The 18838-nt window shown below is 36.6% G+C and overlaps 2 protein-coding genes and 1 pseudogene across 3 annotated transcripts; 1 reads left to right on the forward strand and 2 right to left on the reverse strand.

Moving 5' to 3' along the window:
• Positions 1 to 98: 98 nt before the first annotated feature.
• On the forward strand, positions 99 to 13460 carry LOC107629827 (Peroxisomal membrane 22 kDa (Mpv17/PMP22) family protein). Of its 2 annotated transcripts, XM_016332737.3 has the most exons (6): positions 99 to 384; positions 2316 to 2468; positions 2829 to 2961; positions 3335 to 3374; positions 12820 to 12954; positions 13038 to 13460. In XM_016332737.3, exons 1-5 carry the CDS (start codon positions 139 to 141, stop codon positions 12905 to 12907), a joined length of 660 nt encoding a protein of 219 aa, XP_016188223.1. In that variant the 5' UTR covers positions 99 to 138; the 3' UTR covers positions 12908 to 12954; positions 13038 to 13460. The 2 variants fall into 2 exon arrangements, with proteins under 2 accessions (XP_016188223.1, XP_020974081.1); XM_021118422.2 differs by lacking the exon at positions 12820 to 12954 and having other exon boundaries at positions 13038 to 13174.
• Positions 9750 to 11233, reverse strand: LOC107629828 (uncharacterized; annotated as a pseudogene).
• Positions 13461 to 14545: 1085 nt separating the features above from the next.
• Positions 14546 to 15346, reverse strand: LOC148570056 (uncharacterized). The gene has a single exon (XM_088506815.1). It carries the CDS (start codon positions 15344 to 15346, stop codon positions 14546 to 14548), a length of 801 nt encoding a protein of 266 aa, XP_088362941.1.
• Positions 15347 to 18838: the final 3492 nt, after the last annotated feature.

An 18838-nucleotide genomic window follows, 5' to 3' on the forward strand; every position in this document is an offset into this window, starting at 1 on the left:
TTAAAATTCAGAGGGAAAGTTCGGAACATGAAACGGTGCGTTTTTAAGTATGAGTTGTGCTGCCTATAAAAGCAAGGAACGGCGCGTTTTGTGGTTAATTTGGGATTTTTCATTTTCTTTTTTTTTTTTTTGTGTGGAATGGACGCACTTGGGGGTGGGCATTGCGGGTTATGGAACTGGAACCCGTTATCGAGGAAACAGAGGCCGTCTCAACGGCGTCGTATTCGGTCCAATTCCGGTTCAACCGGCGGCCAGGGTTACAGGTTTCCGTTGAAACAGGCGGTGACCGCTGCCTCCCTTGCCCTCGCAGGAGACACAATCGCACAGATTAGAGACCGTTGGAGCAAAGCAAAGGCTGTTAATAAGCACAGCAATGACCCTCAGGTAAGTAAGTAGAATCATTTTGATTCATTTTATTTTTCGCAACTCTTGTTTTCTTCCATTTAAATTTATTTGTTTTTTTCCACTTTCTTCATTGAGCTGAGTTTTTGTTTTCTAGAAATTAGTCTTAGTCGCGGGGTTATTGAACATGTAGAACAGGACCAAGTTCTAAATACCAGAGTTTTTTTTAACTCGTTGTTTTGAATTACCTTATTTTATTATCAGATTGTTTGGGTGAGTTTTTAAGAAAAGATTTTTTCTGAGTTATCTTTTCTTAAAAGATCTTATGAAAAAATAAAAGTAATTTTATGTTTGGATATTTCATACAAAAAGATCTTTTTATATATTAATTATGTTTGGGTATAACAATATAAAAGTATTTATTTATGAGGAAGTATAGGGAGCCAATGGAATATCTGTACAATGTATATAATGGAGGTTTAGGGATGTCCGATTCAGTATTAGAGATATAACCATTAGTATTACTTTTTTCTATCAGTTTAAGTTTTTGGGATGAGTGGTTTCATGACATTTATCCGAAAGGTCATGTTTATTATCCCTGTACTCGGATGGTTATTAAAGATAATATGGGTGATGTTCATTTTTTAACTCATAGCTCATTGTACACCTTGTACAAATATTCCATTGACTCCCTTGTGAGATTCTTTATTTATTTATTACATGAAAAATATATTTTTTTAAAAAAAAAATCTTTTAAAAAAGATGTAAATTACAGTTTCTTAAAAAAGATGGTTTTTTATTTTTATTTTTCTAGTGCTTTTACTTCTACTACTAAAAATTTGTCAAACACGCTAAAAAATAAAAATAATATTTTTTTCATTAAAAAAGATCTTTTTTTATCAAAATAATAGCACCCAAAGAAGCACTAAAATTCAAATTTTTAATTAATTAAATAATTATTAACAGATTTCGCAGAGCCTTTATATGAAATATTTGATCGGGGATATCTTGTGCTTTTTGGCTATAAATAGTTTTCTGGATCGCTCTATATAATGCATCGTAGAAAATAGAATTCTCTTTGGCTCTTTTTTTTTCCCCTGATTTTTATTGTTCTTATGGTTATTTTTGTACAATGATTATTATTTACAAAATAAATGAATACTATTATAATTTATATTTAGGAGCAACACTAGTTTTATGGTTGGAAACTTATTGTATAAGTTGATTATAACATCTTTGCACACGTCAGGGTTAATACACTGTTTAATTAATGTCATCAAATTCACAATGGGGCTTTATAGATCTCTGATCTTCAAATCTACTAAAACATCAAATTCACATAAGTAGTCTCATGTTTTGAATGAATATAATACAAAGATGAAATTTGAAATATATTTTTAAATCAATTACTATATCTGGAAATAATGTTTGGAATTGAAAATGATTTGATTTACTTCATATAAAATTTAAAACTGTTGATTTTACTTAATATAAAATTTAAAGAGGAGTGTTAAGGAGCCGGTAAATTTTGTGATTTGTAGCCATCAATTATCCATCATTAGTATTTTTAATTGTATGAGATTACATCTAATTGTGTGTGATTACTCACTTTTCTTTTGCTGGTTAAGTGCTGGCCAAATTTTAATAAAAATGCTGTCCCTAGACTTTCTCAAATTTAAAACTAAATCAGTTTCTACTAAATCTTATTGATTTTTGTTGAATTTCAAAGCTAAAGCTATTCAATCCGTTGGGATTTATCAATTTTTTGTTTTTAATTTTCTTTTTGAAAGAGTTTTAAAATCAAATCTGCTCCCTCTTTAATTCATTCCAAACACTGCAGTAGATACTATTGTAATCCCATTGTAGAATGCATTTTCTTTGAGATGTTACGTTTGCCTTCTTAAAGAAAGATAAATGGTTAGAGATAATTTTGGATTGGCTATTTTGTTAGTTAACAAAGTGTTTCCTCATAGGATGCATTGAGCCAAATTTCAGACCATGATTGGCTACGAGCTCTGCGAATGACTTCTTATGGATTCCTTTTATATGGCCCTGGTTCTTATGCTTGGTACCAATGGCTTGACCGCCTTTTGCCGAAACCATCGATTCAGAACATTGTGTTAAAGGTAGTGCTATGTGCTTCACTATGAGTTAAGCATCCTGCTAAATAGTAACTCTAGTGAAAAGTAGATATTTTTTAATGTCTTGATTTCTCGAAATCTTTAAAATCACTAAACTCTTTCTTTGTTGGTAGTTAAGCACATGCAATGTATAAATTGACATTTGAGCTAAATAATATGAGCAGTTGAGTATAGTTCACCTGAGTGCTTTGGGAGCACATAATAATTTCGAAGGGTATCTTTTAGGAAGATAAATCAATTTTCACTTCGTTTATTATTTTTATTTAATTTAATTTATAGAAGCAAGAAACATTTGTTAAGGATACTTTCTAATTCTCTCTGTGTTTTTACTCTGCCTTTTTGCAGGTTTTACTAAACCAGATTATATTAGGTCCATGTGTCATTGCTGTTGTTTTTGCGTGGAATAATTTATGGCTAGGGAAGGTCAAAGAGCTTCCACAAAAATACCAAAGAGATGCTCTTCCAACATTACTTTATGGTACAAACCTCATCAACTGGTTGTTACTCCCTTTGTTTACTTAGATCTGTTAAAAAACAATAAAAAAACCTCTTAAGAAAAGTGTTGTATTAATCTTGCTTATATAATAACATCATAAATGGTTCCTATTAAAACAAACTTATTCAATTAATATAATTAGTATCACAGTTAACACTACTTTGTGGGAAGAAAAGAATTGATAGTTTAATACTTCTATGATCTTAGAAATTTACAGATATTCTGAAAGTATAAAATGTTTAAAATTTGACAGATATATTGAAACGAAATGAGTATTTATGATCACTTGACTTGCCAATGCTTCTGTATTTGATATCCATTGATGTGAGCCTTTATGTCTAATTGGTTTCCACAGGATTTAGATTCTGGATCCCTGTCAGTGCATTAAATTTCTGGTGCGCATATTATTTCAACTTTGTCTTTCATTTATTTTATGTATGTGTTTTTCTTCTTTTGCAATCTTCTACTTGTGAATGCAAATAGCTTTGGTTTAGAAACCAAGTTCAGTGAGCTGTGTGCCTTCGGTATTCTTACATCTTAATTTGAAAAATAATAATGTAAAGGAGAAACTTGCTAAGTTGCTCTAGGAAAATTTTTTAAACCTATGCAATTTACAAAATACCTTCATAGAACAATGAATTTTCATTTTCACCTATCAAGTAACAAATTCCCAAGTTCCCCTTCCTGTTCTAGGAAATGATTATGGAAGCATCTTTTCTATGACGTGATAAGAAGCTTAATACTTCTTGATACCATAATGAAGAATTATGGGAAATTATTGTTAGATGGATTTCGTAATTTAGTTTTGAATCTTACTCTTACAGAATAGAACTTCCCAGATGTTATAGTGTAAGGTTCAATAATCATTTCACTTGTAAGTATATTCTTGACTCTGAAAATATAGCAAATATTGGTTTAAAAGAGGCACAAGAGAAGATTTAACAAGGGAAAAAAAGATTTATTTTTACTTTTTGATGAAGTTATTATCATAAAATATTGATTATAATTCCATGGATTCATAGGATTTAAGATATTTTATGGTTAAGTGAGTGTACATTTTCACAGTAAATTATATGTAAAATCTATAGTTATTGTGTTTTCTTTTTTAATTTTTTTATTGAATGTTTTGTCATTTTAGTTAGTTATGTTTTGGTATGACATGGTGCTCAGGATGACCTTAACAATAAAATTTTTCTGCCACCAAGTTGAATATTGTAGTGGTTGCCTTGTATAATGTATTGTTAGCCAACATGATAGTTTATATTATGTTTTGAATCCTTGTTATTTGGTAATGCATAATGTGCATATTACTATTTACAACTTCCCATCTAATTAATTAATGTCTTGATCCTTTCAAGCTCTTGTGGCTTTTTTCATGTGTCACGTTAATTATATTGAGCTCATGAATAATAATTCTAAAACGATGGAGAGAGATATTCGTATTCATTAATTCTCGTTTGTTGTACATCTTGATGTGGATATTTGGGTCCCGTAATTGATGATAATAATATTAAGTAAAAAGTCCATAACAAGGAGTGGTTAAAGTCCCTATTTCTGATCAGGCCTACATTTCCACATTAGAAGCTTTCATTTGGGGAAGGCATGTAGTTTTTAGTAAAGCTGAGGTTGGCCGATTGTGGTACAGTCTCATCAACATGAGCAATGAGATGTATGATGCTGTTCAACACTATATCATGCCAATTCAGTTTGTGACTGTAATTATGAAACCTAGTGACCTTGAATATCTTATGGATGATAAATTTCTTGTGCACCATATTTTAGCTCCTTGCAAATATGATTTACTGAGAATTTGTTTTGATACACAAAAGGAGGAGTGGGATATTAACTATGATTTCTATCCCTAATCTAGAGAAAGATAGGAGGAACATATCTTATTTGATACCATGATACTAACTTGCCATAAGAAATCTTCTAAGAAGATATGAATAAATCTAAAGGAAACAATAGTATTGAGAAGAGTGTTACAACATCTTAGTAGTGCCTTGGCCCATATATCATATATGATATTTAAATTAAAAAAGTAAGTTGAAGTGATGGTCTCATGAGAAGGTAGGTTAAGCCAAACTGCAAAACCTTCAAAATTTTCAAATAAGCCAACAAAGCTGAAATGTATGCTTTCAGTTACTATGAATCTGATTTGGTTGATGTTTCTTTAAATTCACGATGGATTGACATGCTTGCATGGAAATCTAAATTCATAGGATTAGTTGAATTACATTTGAATCAAGATTTATTTTGTATACTGTCCACGTGACATTTCATTTCTTAGTCAAAACTCGATAACTTTGTTTTTTTTTTTTTGATTGAAAATGGATCTTGTGGTTCTAGCGATATTGGCAAGCTGTTAAGGTGATGGTTTGCATTGTGTAACTATTGACTCTAGTATCTTTGTTTACATTTGCATTGTGTGGCTTTAGTGGCATGAGATAAAAGACAAAATACATTTTTAAAATAAAAAGAACAGTCAAAATTATCATTATTATGTTACTAAAGTTCTGTCTTTAGATTGTATATTAATGACCTCTTTTAAATGTAAAAGAAAAATTGTTGACAAAATACATTATTATGCTTGCTCTTGAACCTTCTCAAGGAATTAGCAAATAACTAGATGCCTCAGAATTGATCTACTTGAATTTAAAAGAATATGTACTGGTAGATTTAATATCAAATGCAAGCATGACTCACCGACATTGTTAACCTTCTTAGCTTCAATGAAATTTAGGGCTTTTGTGATGAACATGCCTTTTTTATTCTTTATTTTTCTATATCAAGACTTTTGTTTTTCCTTGGATTTTCTTCTCTTTATGGGGAAGGCTTTTTACTGCATGGCGAATATCCTATTTCCCTTCTGGGTATGGTAAGAAAATCCATTATATATTGCTTAACACCACCATTTGCATCATACCTCATTGATGGAACTATTCGTAATTTGTAAATTGACTAGTCTCAGCTTACTGCATACTTTTCTCTAATGGAAGCAAAATAAATTTTGGGTAAAAGTCAGTGCTCGTTGATTTGTGTTTGTCCACTCCTTGTGATAAGCTTTATACACAGTACTTTCATTAGTCAAGGGAGGATCATTTCCCAAAGTTATGGCAATACCTTATTTCCTAAGAACTAGCTCAATATCTTCCTATTGCCCTTTATTGCATGTCAAGAAGCTCAACATGGTTAGCAGTGCCGTTTATAATAAAGCAAGGTGTTACACTGGAATTTATTTGAAGGGAAATATAGAAATACAATAGAATAGTAAAAGACAACAGAAGAACTTTGAGAGTCGTCTTCTCTCCTAGCCTAGGCCTTTCCAAATCTTTTCCTACCTCTCACCTAATCAGCTCTTCCTTTTATTGCCTTCCCTCAAATTAATTATCATAATTAGCATTCAACTCCTACGATTACGCCTCCCTGATTCTCTCATATGACTAATTCAATCATCAATTATTGTCACTTGTGATTACACATTTCTCCTGCCCTATTATTCCTCCCTTTTTTTATTCTAGCTTCTTCTAGAATAATGATAAGGTAAAGGGATTATTTTCTTCCCTGTTTTAGCTGCCTTTGCTACTGACTCAGCTCTCTCTCTCTCTCTCTCTCTCTCTCTCTCTATATATATATATATATATATATATATATATAGGGTATGTAACAATACCTTCCCCTTGAAGCATCACCTTGTCCTCAAGGTGAAAGGAAGGAAAGGCTTCTTGAATTGCAGCTGTTGCTTCCCACGAATTCTCGAATTCTCGAATTCTGGAAGGTCCCTCCACTTGATCAACACCTCCAATTTACCAGCCGCATTTTTCCTAACAGCTAGGATTTCTTGGGGTTCAGCTTGTAGTTCATACTCTTCTGTTAGAGTCGTAGGAAGTGGCTGAATCTGAGCAGTGGGCTTGACACACTTCTTCAATAAAGAAACATGGAAGACCGGATGCACCCGAGCTCCTTCCGGTAATTTAAGCTTGTAGGCAACCTGCCCAATCTTCGCAAGAATCTCATAAGGGCCATAGAATCTTGTACTCAGCTTTTGGTTGACCCTTTTTGCCAAGGTCTTCATTCGATAAGGCTGCAGTTTGAGGTACACAAACTCTCCTGGCTCAAAAGTGACGTCCCTCCTCTTCTTATCAGCATATGTCCTCATTCGGTTTTGGGCCCTTTCTAGTTGAAACCTCAATTCATCCAACATCTAATTCCTTTCCTCCATAAGATTTCTTACTTCTTCAACCGCAGCTTTGCCCTGACCCCGCAACAGAACCGGGGTTCCCTTCCATAAAGGGCCTTGAAGGGGGTCATTTTGATCGACCCATGATAATTGGTGTTATACCAATATTCTGCACAATTCAGCCATCAGGGCCATTGCTTTGGCGTAGACCCCGCAAAGCACCTGAGGTAAGTTTCCACGCACTTGTTGACTGCCTCGCTTTGCCCATCCGTTTGGGGATGATGGGCTGAGCTCATCTTTAATGATGTGTCTGCTGCCTTGAAGATTTCGGACCAGAAACCACTCATGGACAGCCGGTCACGGTTGGAAACAATCGATGTAGGGAGCCCATGAAGTCTCACCACTTCTTTCACAAACAGGTCTGCAACTTCCTTTGCTGAATAAGGGTGAGATAAGGGAAAGAAATGAGCGTACTTCGTCATCCTATCAACCACAACGAAGATGGTGTCCTTCTCTTGTGCCTTTGGTAGGCCTCCAATGAAGTCCATAGCTATATCTGGCCAAATATTTGTCGGAAGAGGGAGTGGCTATAGCAGCCCAGCTTGGAGTCAAGGTGGAATGTTTGTTCCTTTGGCATACTTCACATTGTCTCACGTAATCCATGATGGCCTTCTTCATTCCCTCCCAATACAGTACTCCAGCTATCCTCTTATAAGTTCGGAAAAAACTAGAATATCCTCCCAACTTTGTGTCATGGAATTCCTCCAATATCTTGGGAATCAACTTCGAATACCTTGGAATAACCAAATGCCCTTGGTGCAGCAACCTCCCATTTTTAAATGCATATCCAGCAGTAACCTCCTTTCCAAAAATCAGATCTTGCATAATGCTCTTGAGTTTTGGGTCATGTTGCACCTCCTCTTCTAAGTTTGCCCATTCAGCTGAAACCATGGAAACAACAGCAAATTGGAGTTTTCTGGAGAGGGCATCAGCTACTTGGTTGTCTTTCCCTGCCTTGTATTTTATTTCGAAATCAAACCCAAGCAACTTGGTCATCCACTTCTGTTGTTCCTTGCCTCCGATTCTCTGATCAAGAAAGAATTTAAGACTCTTCTGGTCCGTATAAATAGTGAACCGTTGACCCAAGAGGTAATGCCTCCATTTTTGAATTGCCAAGACTATAGCCATCAACTCCCTCTCATAAACAGATTTAGCTTGAGCTTGTTCAGAAAGTTTCTGACTCATGTAAGCCACCGGCCTGCCTTCCTGTAGAAGTACTGCCCCTATTCCCTTCCCGGAAGCATCAGTTTCCACTGCGAAGGGCTTTGAAAATGAAGGGACAGCCAGCACCTTGACTGTCACCATGGCAGTCTTGAGTGCTTCGAAAGCTGCTTGTGCCTCATTACCTCACTTGAATTGATCATTTTTCAGTAGTTGTGTAAGGGGCCAAGCTATGCCTCCATAATTCGTCACGAAACGGGAATAGTAACTGGTTAACCCAAGGAATCCCCTCAACCCTTTGGGGTCCCTTGGAACTGGCCCATCCACCATGTCTTGAACCTTTTTGGGGTCTGCTGCCACTCCTTCTTTGGATATAATGTGACCCAGGTATTCAATATGTTCTTGGGCGAATTTGCATTTCTTCTTATTGAGTTAGAGCTGGTTGCGCCGGAGGACTTCAAAAATCTGCTGCAAATGACCTCAATGTTCTTCCAAACTCAAGCTATAGACGAGTATATCATTGAAAAAAACCACAACAAACTTCCTCAAAAATGGTCACAACACCTGATTCATGAGTACTTGGAAAGTGGAAGGAGCGTTTGTGAGCCTGAAGGGCATCACGAGAAACTCATAGTGTCCTTCATGAATTCGAAAAGCGGTTTTGTGGATGTCATCTTCTCTCATCCTTAGTTGGTGATAGCCGGACTTGAGGTCTAGCTTAGAGAATATGTTTGCATTTCCCAATTCGTCTAGCAGCTCATCAATCACCGGAATTGGGAATTTATCAGCTATGGTCTCTCAATTCAATGCTTGGTAATCTACGCAGAATCGCCAGCCTCCATCTTTCTTTTTAACTAGGATCACCGGACTTGAGAACGGGCTAGTGCTCGGATGTATGATGCCAGAATTCAGCATCTCTTCTACAATTTTCTCAATCTTGGTTTTCTGATATTGTGGCTATCTATAGGATCTGATGCGAGGAATTTCTGACCCTTCCTTCAAGATGATTGCATGGTCCTTCTCGCGTTTGGGTGAGAGGCCTATAGGGGTCTGAAACAAGTCCCCATATTGTTGCAGAAATTGTTTAGCTTCAGCAGAAATCACCTCTTGCTCTCGCTCCTCGGTGGCAGCAACCTTGGTGGTGATAACATAACCCTCCCCATCACTTTTCAGAGCGTGCAAAGTCTTCTTCCATGAAGCCCTGCTTCTGCTCAAGGAAGGATACTTTTTAGTTGCATTTGCCTGCCATCTTGCTTCCAGTTCAATGTTAATTCTCCATAATCTCCCACAAACCTCCCTAGACTCGCCAGCCATCCTGATCCTAACACCACCTCCGAACAACCCAGCTTCATTACAAAGAAGTTTTGGACTATTTGGACCCTTGAATATTCAAGTGAACTCCTTCACAGCCTTCATTCCCCTTTTCCATAGCACCGTTCCCCACCTCCACTTGAAACTCCCTTATCTTTCTCACCGGTAACACCAGCCGCCTAACCATCTCGGTGGCAATGAAATTTGCCGAAGCCCCAGGGTCGATGAGCACCACCACTGTTCTGCCCTGAATCTCCCCTTGAACCTTAAAGGTCTTGTGAGTAGTAAGTCCCCAATAGCTGTATGATGACAATTGCAGCTCTTCCCGTTCAAGTTCCCCTTCATGGGCCTCTTGGTTCATCCCTACGTCTCCTTCTGCATTTTCTCCTAGGAGTATGATTTGATAGTGCTTCATGGAGCACCTATGATCAGGTCCCCACTTCTCTCCACATTTGAAGCACAACCCTTTCCTCTGTCTCTCTGCCCACTCTTCGTTCGAGAGCCTCCGTGTGCCGCTGTTACAAGTCGTCTGCGAATGAGAAGCGCTGCTGCCTCCGTTCGAACTGGTGTTGAAGCCTGTACGAGGAGTAGGGGTGCCTCTGTTTGTGTTGGATCCAATCTCTCCCCTCGATTCGCCTCTGCCGCCGTGGGTGTTGTACTTCGCCGAACTAGGATTTTTGAAAACTCCAAATCTAGCTCCCACCGAACCGGATCTGCCTGATCCGCTCCCTTTCGTCAACCCCTCCACCCTCCTGCCGTTAGGGTCAACCCCAGTCTCCTTCCATGCTTGATTTCTCCATTCAATAGCGTAGCTCTATCCATTAAAGCTGGTAAATTATCGAACCGAGCCACCTCCAACTCCAACTCCGCCTGAATTTCCTTTTTCAGTCCATTTGCAAAGATGCACATGAGAGCCTCTGTTCGCAAGTTTCTTTGCGTTCGTGCTGCAGCCTCAAACTCTCACCTATACTGAGCGACGACCTCCACCTGTTTCACCTCTAGTAACGGAGCCATGGGGTTGAGAGCAGCTCCAGGTTGAAAACGTTTCAATAAGTCCTCCTTGAATCGTCTCCATGTCTGAAATGGTGTGTATTCTTCCCACCACTCCATCCATGCGAGAGCCTTTCCCTCCAAAGCAAGAGTGACAAAGTCCATCCTTTCTGTCGGAGCCACCTGGGTGACACGAAAATATCTTTCCATCTTCACCAGCCAGCCATTTGCATCATCTCCTGAGAAGATAGGAATGTCAAGCTTCCTGGTAGGCTCAAATCTCCTCTGTTCTATTTCACCTTCATTATTACCACCGCCTCTGCCTTCTGAACCTTCTCCATCTCCCCCGTTTCTCCCTCCAGCCCCGTTTCCTCCCTGGTCATGGTGTTGTTGCGAAAACATTTCCCTCACCTGTCTCAGCAGGTTGGTGGATAAGAGTTCAAATGATCGGTTTTGAGCTTCCAGCAAACGATTCTGGGCCTCCCTCATCTCCTCCATTTGCTTCTCCAAGACTTCCAACCTCGACTCCATGGCAGCTCGCGTGGAAACCATGCACAGAACACCTAAGATCGGTGCTTTGATACCAGTTGTTACACTGGAATTTATTTTAAGGGAAATATAGAAATACAGTAGAATAGTAAAAGACAACAGAGGAACTTTGAGAGTCCTCTTCTCTCCTAGCCTAGACCTTTCCAAATCTTTTCTTGCCTTTCACCTAATCAGCTCCTCCTTTTATTGCCTTCCCTCAGATTAATTATCATAATTAGCATTCAACTCCTACGATTACGCCTCCCTGATTCTCTCATCTGACTAATCCAATCATCAATTATTGTCACTTATGATTACACATTTCTCCTGCCCTATTATTCTTCCCTTTTCTTTATTGCTTCTTCTAGAATAATGATAAGGTAAAGGGATTATTTTCTTCCCTTTTTTAGCTGCCTTTGCTGCTGACTCAGCATTCTCTCTCTCTCCAGGGTATGTAACAAGGATAACAGTCTTTGTTAGTAAGGAAAATATTTTCAGTTCATGGTAAAAGTTACAAGTAGACAAGGCCAACAGATCAATTAGTGACATGGACAAGGCCATGATTATAAAGATCTGATATTTGAGGGCAGAAGAATTTTACTGTTGAGGTAGTCGTCTCAAATACTATGCTGCCCATCTAATTAACCCCATGGGTCAGTCAAGCCAAAACCAACTCAAGTTGCAAAATATCTCAAAAAATGAATAATTTTATTAATTTTACGAGTGAGTCATTGTGGTTGTATACAACTCACTTAACTAATAAAGCTATCCACAGGGATAAACAGATTGTGATTTCCTTTTCCACCGTGAATGCTGAGTTATTGCATGTTACAGCACTGTGTCTCAGAGAGTTTGGATGCGAAACTTGGTTTTTGCTGTTAGAATGTGACACCAGTGCCAAACCCTAGACAATTGACTGTGATATAGTTCAGTTAATTCTCCCACCAACTAGTAAGTGGTGGCCCTTCATCTCTAAACATATTAGGATAAAGTCTCTTGCCCGTTAGATAAATGATTAAGAAAACATAAATATGTGATTGTTGACCATTGGGATATTATTTCTCTATGTGGATATTATTTACTAGCCATTTGCAAATAGAAAAACACCTAAAGTATCCATGTTTCATGGTCATTGTTGATAAGGTGCTTTTATTATGAAGTGATTGGTGAACTAAACTTTGTATATTTTACTATTTGCGTATGGCTAGCAAATAGATTTGCAAACTAAAGTGATCTCTTCACACGGTTATTATTTTTCGGCTATTATTTGTAGCTACAATCATTTAATCGTAGAGTAGCATACAATTTTTTATTTTTTCAGAAACTTTTAAGCTAACAAAATTCCTAGAGTAGTTTTTATGGTTATTATTTTTAAGCTACTGTTATTCAACATTAATCTATGACCCAACCAATGTTGCCCAAGTAGGAGAATATACTAATATTTTGTTTTCATATTTTGATGGAGTAGTGGATATTTTGTTTTTACAAGAATGGGTAACATGGCTAGTTTGATGATTCTATGAACATTAGTATTATTATAATGAGATTGTTGTGAATTTTGGATTTTATTTGTTATTTGAATTCTATACCTATATATCTGTTATATATAGGGTGGTGCCTCTTCAAGCACGAGTAGCTTTCATGTCAATGGGCTCAATATTTTGGAATTTCTACTTGTCATCAACCATGACCAAGTAAAATGCATGCTGTGTTAGCAATTTTGCATTCTTTCAAATCTGTACAAGGTATTCATCAGTCATTACTTCCAATTTATGTTTTGGTTTGTTATAACTTATTGCAAGTCTTTGTCCTATGATATCTTTTGCAGATTGATCAGAGTCTAACCGATTTGGGTGACGACAGAAAGGGGTAAATGTGCAAATGGCTTCCATGCTAACATTTGTCAAATGTGCAAAAGATTTTACCCTCTTCTGAGAAACTGATGATAGCAAGAGAACCATTGTAATTGGAACTTTTTCTTTTGCCTTTTTCCCATGAAAATTGGAGTATAGGTATTACCTATCCCAGAAAGGAGAAAAAGATGGAATATGTGTCATCACATGTGTTATTTTTTAATGGAAATCTCACATTTCTCAAGAGTACTGTGTGCCAGTGTCACCCTCTTTACAATGTTCTAAAGATAAATAGCAATTTTGCTCTATAGCACCTTTCAGATGGGCTAATATAACTGTATAAGTTTGTCTTTCTCATTTTTGGAATTTTATGATGTGCAAAAGAATTACGAATTAGCTATGTGCTCCAAAAGTTTTTTATAAGAATGTTGTAATATTTCTTGATGATAACCAAAAGAAAATATAGAAGCAATTTAAGTATAAAATGAAAAAATGACAAAGTTGGAGGGAAATAAGATTTTCCCCAACTTGTGGCTTTTGAGTTTGTACTAATGTTTTCCTATATATATATATATATATATATATATATATATATATATATATATATAGGATAATTTTTTTCCCTCTTTAAATGTGTGAAGAATCTATAAGCAATAGAGGGAGTTAAATCTCAATTTGGTTCCTGAAATTTGGTCTAATGTTTAGAATGATCCCCACAATTTCGTTGGCCCCAATTAGAACCCCCAAATTTACAATTGTGGCTCCAAGTTGCCCCTGCAATAATTTCCGTCACCGGAATGCTGATCTAGCGCAATTGCATGACATGGTGGACACTACTTAAACGACGGCGCATTGGTTTCGCGCGCAACCCCTTTGGAAACCACGTAGTGTAAGGGTTTTCTTGATATTTGGCAACTTACGATCGTCGTAGTGAAAAGAAAGAGTTTTAATTCACAAAAAACTGAAATGACGTGGTTTTCAAAGGGTTTGGGCGCGAAACCAATGCGCCGTCGTTTAAGTAGTGTCCATTGTGTCATGTAATTGCATCAAATCAACATTTTGGTGATGGAAATGATCGCAGGGACAAGTTAGAACCACAATTGCAAATTTGGGAGTTCTAATTGAGGCCAACAAAATTGTGGGGGTCATTCTAAGCATCTGGCTATTTTAGAGGCGAAATTGAAATTTAACTCGCAGAGGTGATGATATTCATGGAAAAAAAAAAGAGGCTGAAAAATCTGTCTACACTAATTCTTTTTTTTTTTTTTTACCAAAACTATTAAATTTACATTGTCTGGGAATTTGGAAACTCCTGAATATGATCAAGAGCAAAAAAAATTCCCTTACATCAAGAAGCTAGCAAACTCCTGTGTCACATAAATAAATAAATAATAACATAAAATGTACAACAATTTTGTAGCCGAAGAAAAGTAAGGATTGGATATGCCTTTTTCATCAACTCCTCTAAATGAGCAAGGAAAAGCTAAGATTGGGAATATGAAAGAAGGTTCCCACTAAATATATTCAAGCTGGCAAATAACCCACATAATTGCAGTTTGTAAGGAAGAAAAGACCTTCGTTTATTGCTCTCCTTCTTAAGTCTGTTCATCACGTAAAATTGTTCATGAGCTGATACTCTTTTCTTTTCCCTCCTTCCCTTTGCCTTTGTTTTCTTATTCGTTGATGCTGGACAAATTAGACCGTCCTTCCCATCGTTGAAGTTTTGACGCTTCAGGTGCCGGCGTAGCCGCCACAAATTTAAGAATGAAATCGAGCTCTTCTTGTTGCGCCTCTTTTTCGACTCCTCGACTACTTCCACCTCTAAATTCGTCATTTTCTTCGACAACTCGCAGATTATTGGTTTAGGTGCTCCCTGTGATTTAGAAGCTAAAGGAAGAACATTGCAATGCTGCTCAACAAAGAACCTCTCCGGCGATATCCCGAGAGGTGATGATATCACATTACAGTTTCTCGTGGGGAATCGCCGGAGAGGTGATGATATCACATTACCATTTTTCGCCGTGATCATATGAGATTGGTGGAGAACGGGAAAGATTGGTTTGATTTGACCGTTGTCAAATATCTCTTCCGCAGTTACAAATGTCTCTTTTAGACTATCAAAGCATGGAAAACTAAAATCTTGCTCTTGTTCTTTAAGTTTTTCAGCGTCATGATTGACTTTGAAATTGAATGTTAAATCATGATGGCATTTTTCAGGAAGTGGTGCAAACTCATCGGAATCAAAGAATGTATGAGGAAAAGGGAACGCTGAAAGGGTTTCCATTGCCAGCATTTTCAAGAACTTGTGCTGAAGAACTTGTACTTTCTTTTCTTTGGTTTGGAGGGCGTGATAAGAAAGATGATGAAAGTTTCTTTTATATAAAGTGTTGGAACGGTTATTTTTTTTTTATTGGAACAGTAGTGATTGGATATGAAGGGGAAAATGTGAAGAGGAGAGTAAAAACGTTAGTAAGGTGTATAATACGGTTCTTAGCCTATATGTCCAGATTATCAGTTTCTAATCCTTTCATTCTTTTTTTGTTATTTGAAACCGAAAATGGATATTTTACCAAATTTCTACTATCTTTTGGATTTTGGACGTTCCTTTATTGTAAGCACTTACGTAGATAAGACAGCTAGTATATGCTAGAATCTAAATGTTTAAGTTATATTACCTAAAATAATTTAATTAAAAAAATTTAAAACAAAAAATAGTTCCAACGAGAAAATATTTGTATTGAAAACGGCAAAACAATATTCGAGTATTGAGAATTTTATACCAACTAATTTAAGTGGAGAAAATACATTTGCTACAATTACTTAATTAGTAATACATGCTCGTTTCTCCTTTAGCACTGCGGTAGTACTTGCATGTTATAAAAACAAAGAGAAGGGCTAGGGATTTTTTTTTTAAAATAAATAAATTAAATATTTTATTTACGGATATAGATAATTTGTAGTCTATTTATTAATTTATATTCTTTTACTTATCTCATTTACAATATTTTATTTACCGTATAAACAAAATAAGATTGTGCATATCTCGTTTATAGTGTGTAAACGAGATAAGACACATTTATCATTGCACATATCACGTTTGCACACATAATACATGATCGAGAGCGATCAATACGTATCTCGTTTACACTGTAAACGAGATATACACAAACTTATTTTGTTTACATTGTAAATGATATATTAAAAAAATTAACTCGTTTACACCGTAAACAAGATAAAGTACGACGAAACTCGAGCAACTATAAAAGGATATGCAACTATTTGTATTCTCTACAAACATTTCACTTCTTTTTCTCCTCTCTTTTTCTTCAATAAATTTAGTAAAAATGTCTAGTGGTAGTTGATACGGAATAATTAATCCGTATAACTACCGGCAAGTATACTGGGTCGTATCAAGTAATAAAACTCACAAGAGTGAGGTTGATCCCATGAGGATTAAAGGATTAAGCAATCAATAGCTAATTGATTATTCTAGTTAGACAATCATAGTTGAATGTTAAGCGAATAGATAATATAAATGGCATGAAATTAAAATAAAGCAATAAAGAGCAAGAAAGTAATAGCATGAATGTAAAGTGCAAGAAAAGAAAGTACTGAAAAGTAAATTGCAAGGAATGAAAAGTGCAAGAAAGTAAATGACGGAAAGGTAAAATACTAGAAGTAAAAATAAAAAAAGAGCATTGGGATCAAGAGATATTACATTCTCAGGATCAACAATTCTCATCTCCTCTTCAATCATGCAATCATTGATCTCTTGGCAAATCATAAGTAATCAAACCCCAATCTCTTGGTGATTTGATTTCTCTTAACTTGATCAACTGCCAATCTCTTGATCTAATTGGTCATGAGAAGAGATGAAGTTCAATTTCCGATTTAAACACCACACAATCCTCAAGATCTCAATTCAAAGTGGTTACAGGTCACATACCGGACTAAGAATGTATTGATCAAGAGAATTATGAGAGAAGAGCCTCAAACTGAATTCCATGACTCCTTTCTCAAGTTCATCATGGAATTCAAATAGATCTAATCCCTCTCTCGATAGTAATTAGATCTTTGAAGCACAAAGACTCTCTCTAAAGAAGCAATGAAAGAAGAATTGAAGATAAAGAATGAAAATAAATCAACCCATTAAATTGCAATAGAGCTCTCTTTCCCAATGGAAAGAGTTAGTGACTCATAACAAAATATTTACAAAAGTATATGAAAGAAAGTGGAAGAGAAGAGAAGTGTGGTGAGAAGAGAGGAGTCCGACGACCCCCTCCCCAGAATCTCCTCCTCAATGATGAACTAAAGCCTATTTATAAGCTACCCTAGATTACAAATTCAAATGAAATTGAAAACAAATTACAATCAAATGAAAATTAACTATTCTAGATGATTCTTGTGGCCTTGATTGAGTGGTATTTGTGGGCTTGCTTGCTTGAAGTTTGAGTAGAGTTTGAGTGAGAAGAGTGGACCAACTTGAAGTTCCAAAGGTGTCTTGGTATGTTTGGGTGCTCACTTGGGCTTGGGCGCTGATTTAGATGCTCACTTGGGCAGCGCCACTTCCAGTGCCAGGATGGATGCTTGAGTGTTTTTTTTTTTGCTTTAAAGATGTCTATTGTTTGTACTACAATTTTATGCCCACTATAGTTTATTATACATCGTTGGAAAGATCTGAATGTCAGCTTTCTAACGCAACTAGAAGCACATCATTTAGACCTTTGTAGCTCTAGTTATACCCCTTTGAAGAGAACAAGGTCATGCTGGCAGGATAGCTGGCGCTCAGTTTATTGAGCATGCAAGTGAGTGCCCAAGTGAGCGCCAGGCCTGCTCCCAGGGGTGTTCTTGGCGCTTGGCATGTGAGCATTGAAGTGAGCGTGCAAATGAGCGTGCAAACGAGCGCTGAGGATATGCTCCAGGTGCTCCTTAGCAGTTGGCACATGAACGCCAAAGTGAGCGCTAGCCCTTGTTGGTTGTTGGCACTTGATGAATGAGCGCCAAGGTGAGCGTGACAATGAGCGCTGGTCTTTACTTCAGGGGATTCCTTTTATGGGTCATGGGCCACGCTTTTAAAAGCGTGGCCTAAGGTTCCAAAGCATATCCATGCTTCAAAGCGTGTCCAAAAGCTCATTTTTTCTTCGTTTGAGCTTGTTTTGTGCTTTTTGCTTCTTTTTCTACCATTTTCTACAATATTAATCAAATCAAAGAAATCAAAGTAATATACAACTTAAGCACAAAAATACTCAATAATTAAGCATAATGAATTAAATTTTGATATGAAAAAGCATATAAAAACACAACATGATTCCCATGCATCAGTAGTGATATGTTGTTGTAAGTGTTTATCCCAATTGTCTTATGAGAAATACTGGGGTTATATTTGACTTTGATAATCCTATTCTATTACGTATTCAAAAAGTAAATTTTTTGTCTGAGCTAAAGAATTTAATATTGATGAACCTCGTGCTAACGAGACAAAAGAGATTGAAAGAGTTGAGTATAGGTTGCTAGCATTGATAGGAGATGAAATTTTTTGGTTTCATCTATTTTGGCTCGATGGCGATGATGAGCATGTGATTCATGTTTGATATCCATGGAAAAATTATGGCAGAACAAGTGATGGACCTTTCTGTGGAGGTGGGTGATGTTGGTGGTGGTAGTTCTGGCCACTCGAATTTTATCCAGGATGACCCATCTCTTGCACCACCACCGTTGCACTGTGCTAGTCCAGTGGTAGACATGGAAGAGTTCGATGAGGAGTATGTTGTCAATA

The sequence above is a fragment of the Arachis ipaensis genome, chromosome B3 (assembly GCF_059453495.1).
Source record: "Arachis ipaensis isolate K30076 ecotype BB chromosome B3, ASM5945349v1, whole genome shotgun sequence".
NCBI classification, from domain to species: domain Eukaryota; kingdom Viridiplantae; phylum Streptophyta; class Magnoliopsida; order Fabales; family Fabaceae; genus Arachis; species Arachis ipaensis.

What these genes read in the sequence shown, in the direction of transcription:
- LOC107629827 (XM_016332737.3), top strand. Translation starts at nt 139, where the DNA reads ATGGACGCACTTGGGGGTGGGCATTGCGGGTTATGGAACTGGAACCCG. An exon ending in TCTTCCAACATTACTTTATG is followed by an intron (nt 2,962 to 3,334) that starts GTACAAACCTCA and finishes TGGTTTCCACAG; the next exon opens with GATTTAGATTCTGGATCCCT. An exon ending in GTCAGTGCATTAAATTTCTG is followed by an intron (nt 3,375 to 12,819) that starts GTGCGCATATTA and finishes TGTTATATATAG; the next exon opens with GGTGGTGCCTCTTCAAGCAC.
- LOC148570056 (XM_088506815.1), bottom strand. Translation starts at nt 15,346, where the DNA reads ATGGAAACCCTTTCAGCGTTCCCTTTTCCTCATACATTCTTTGATTCC.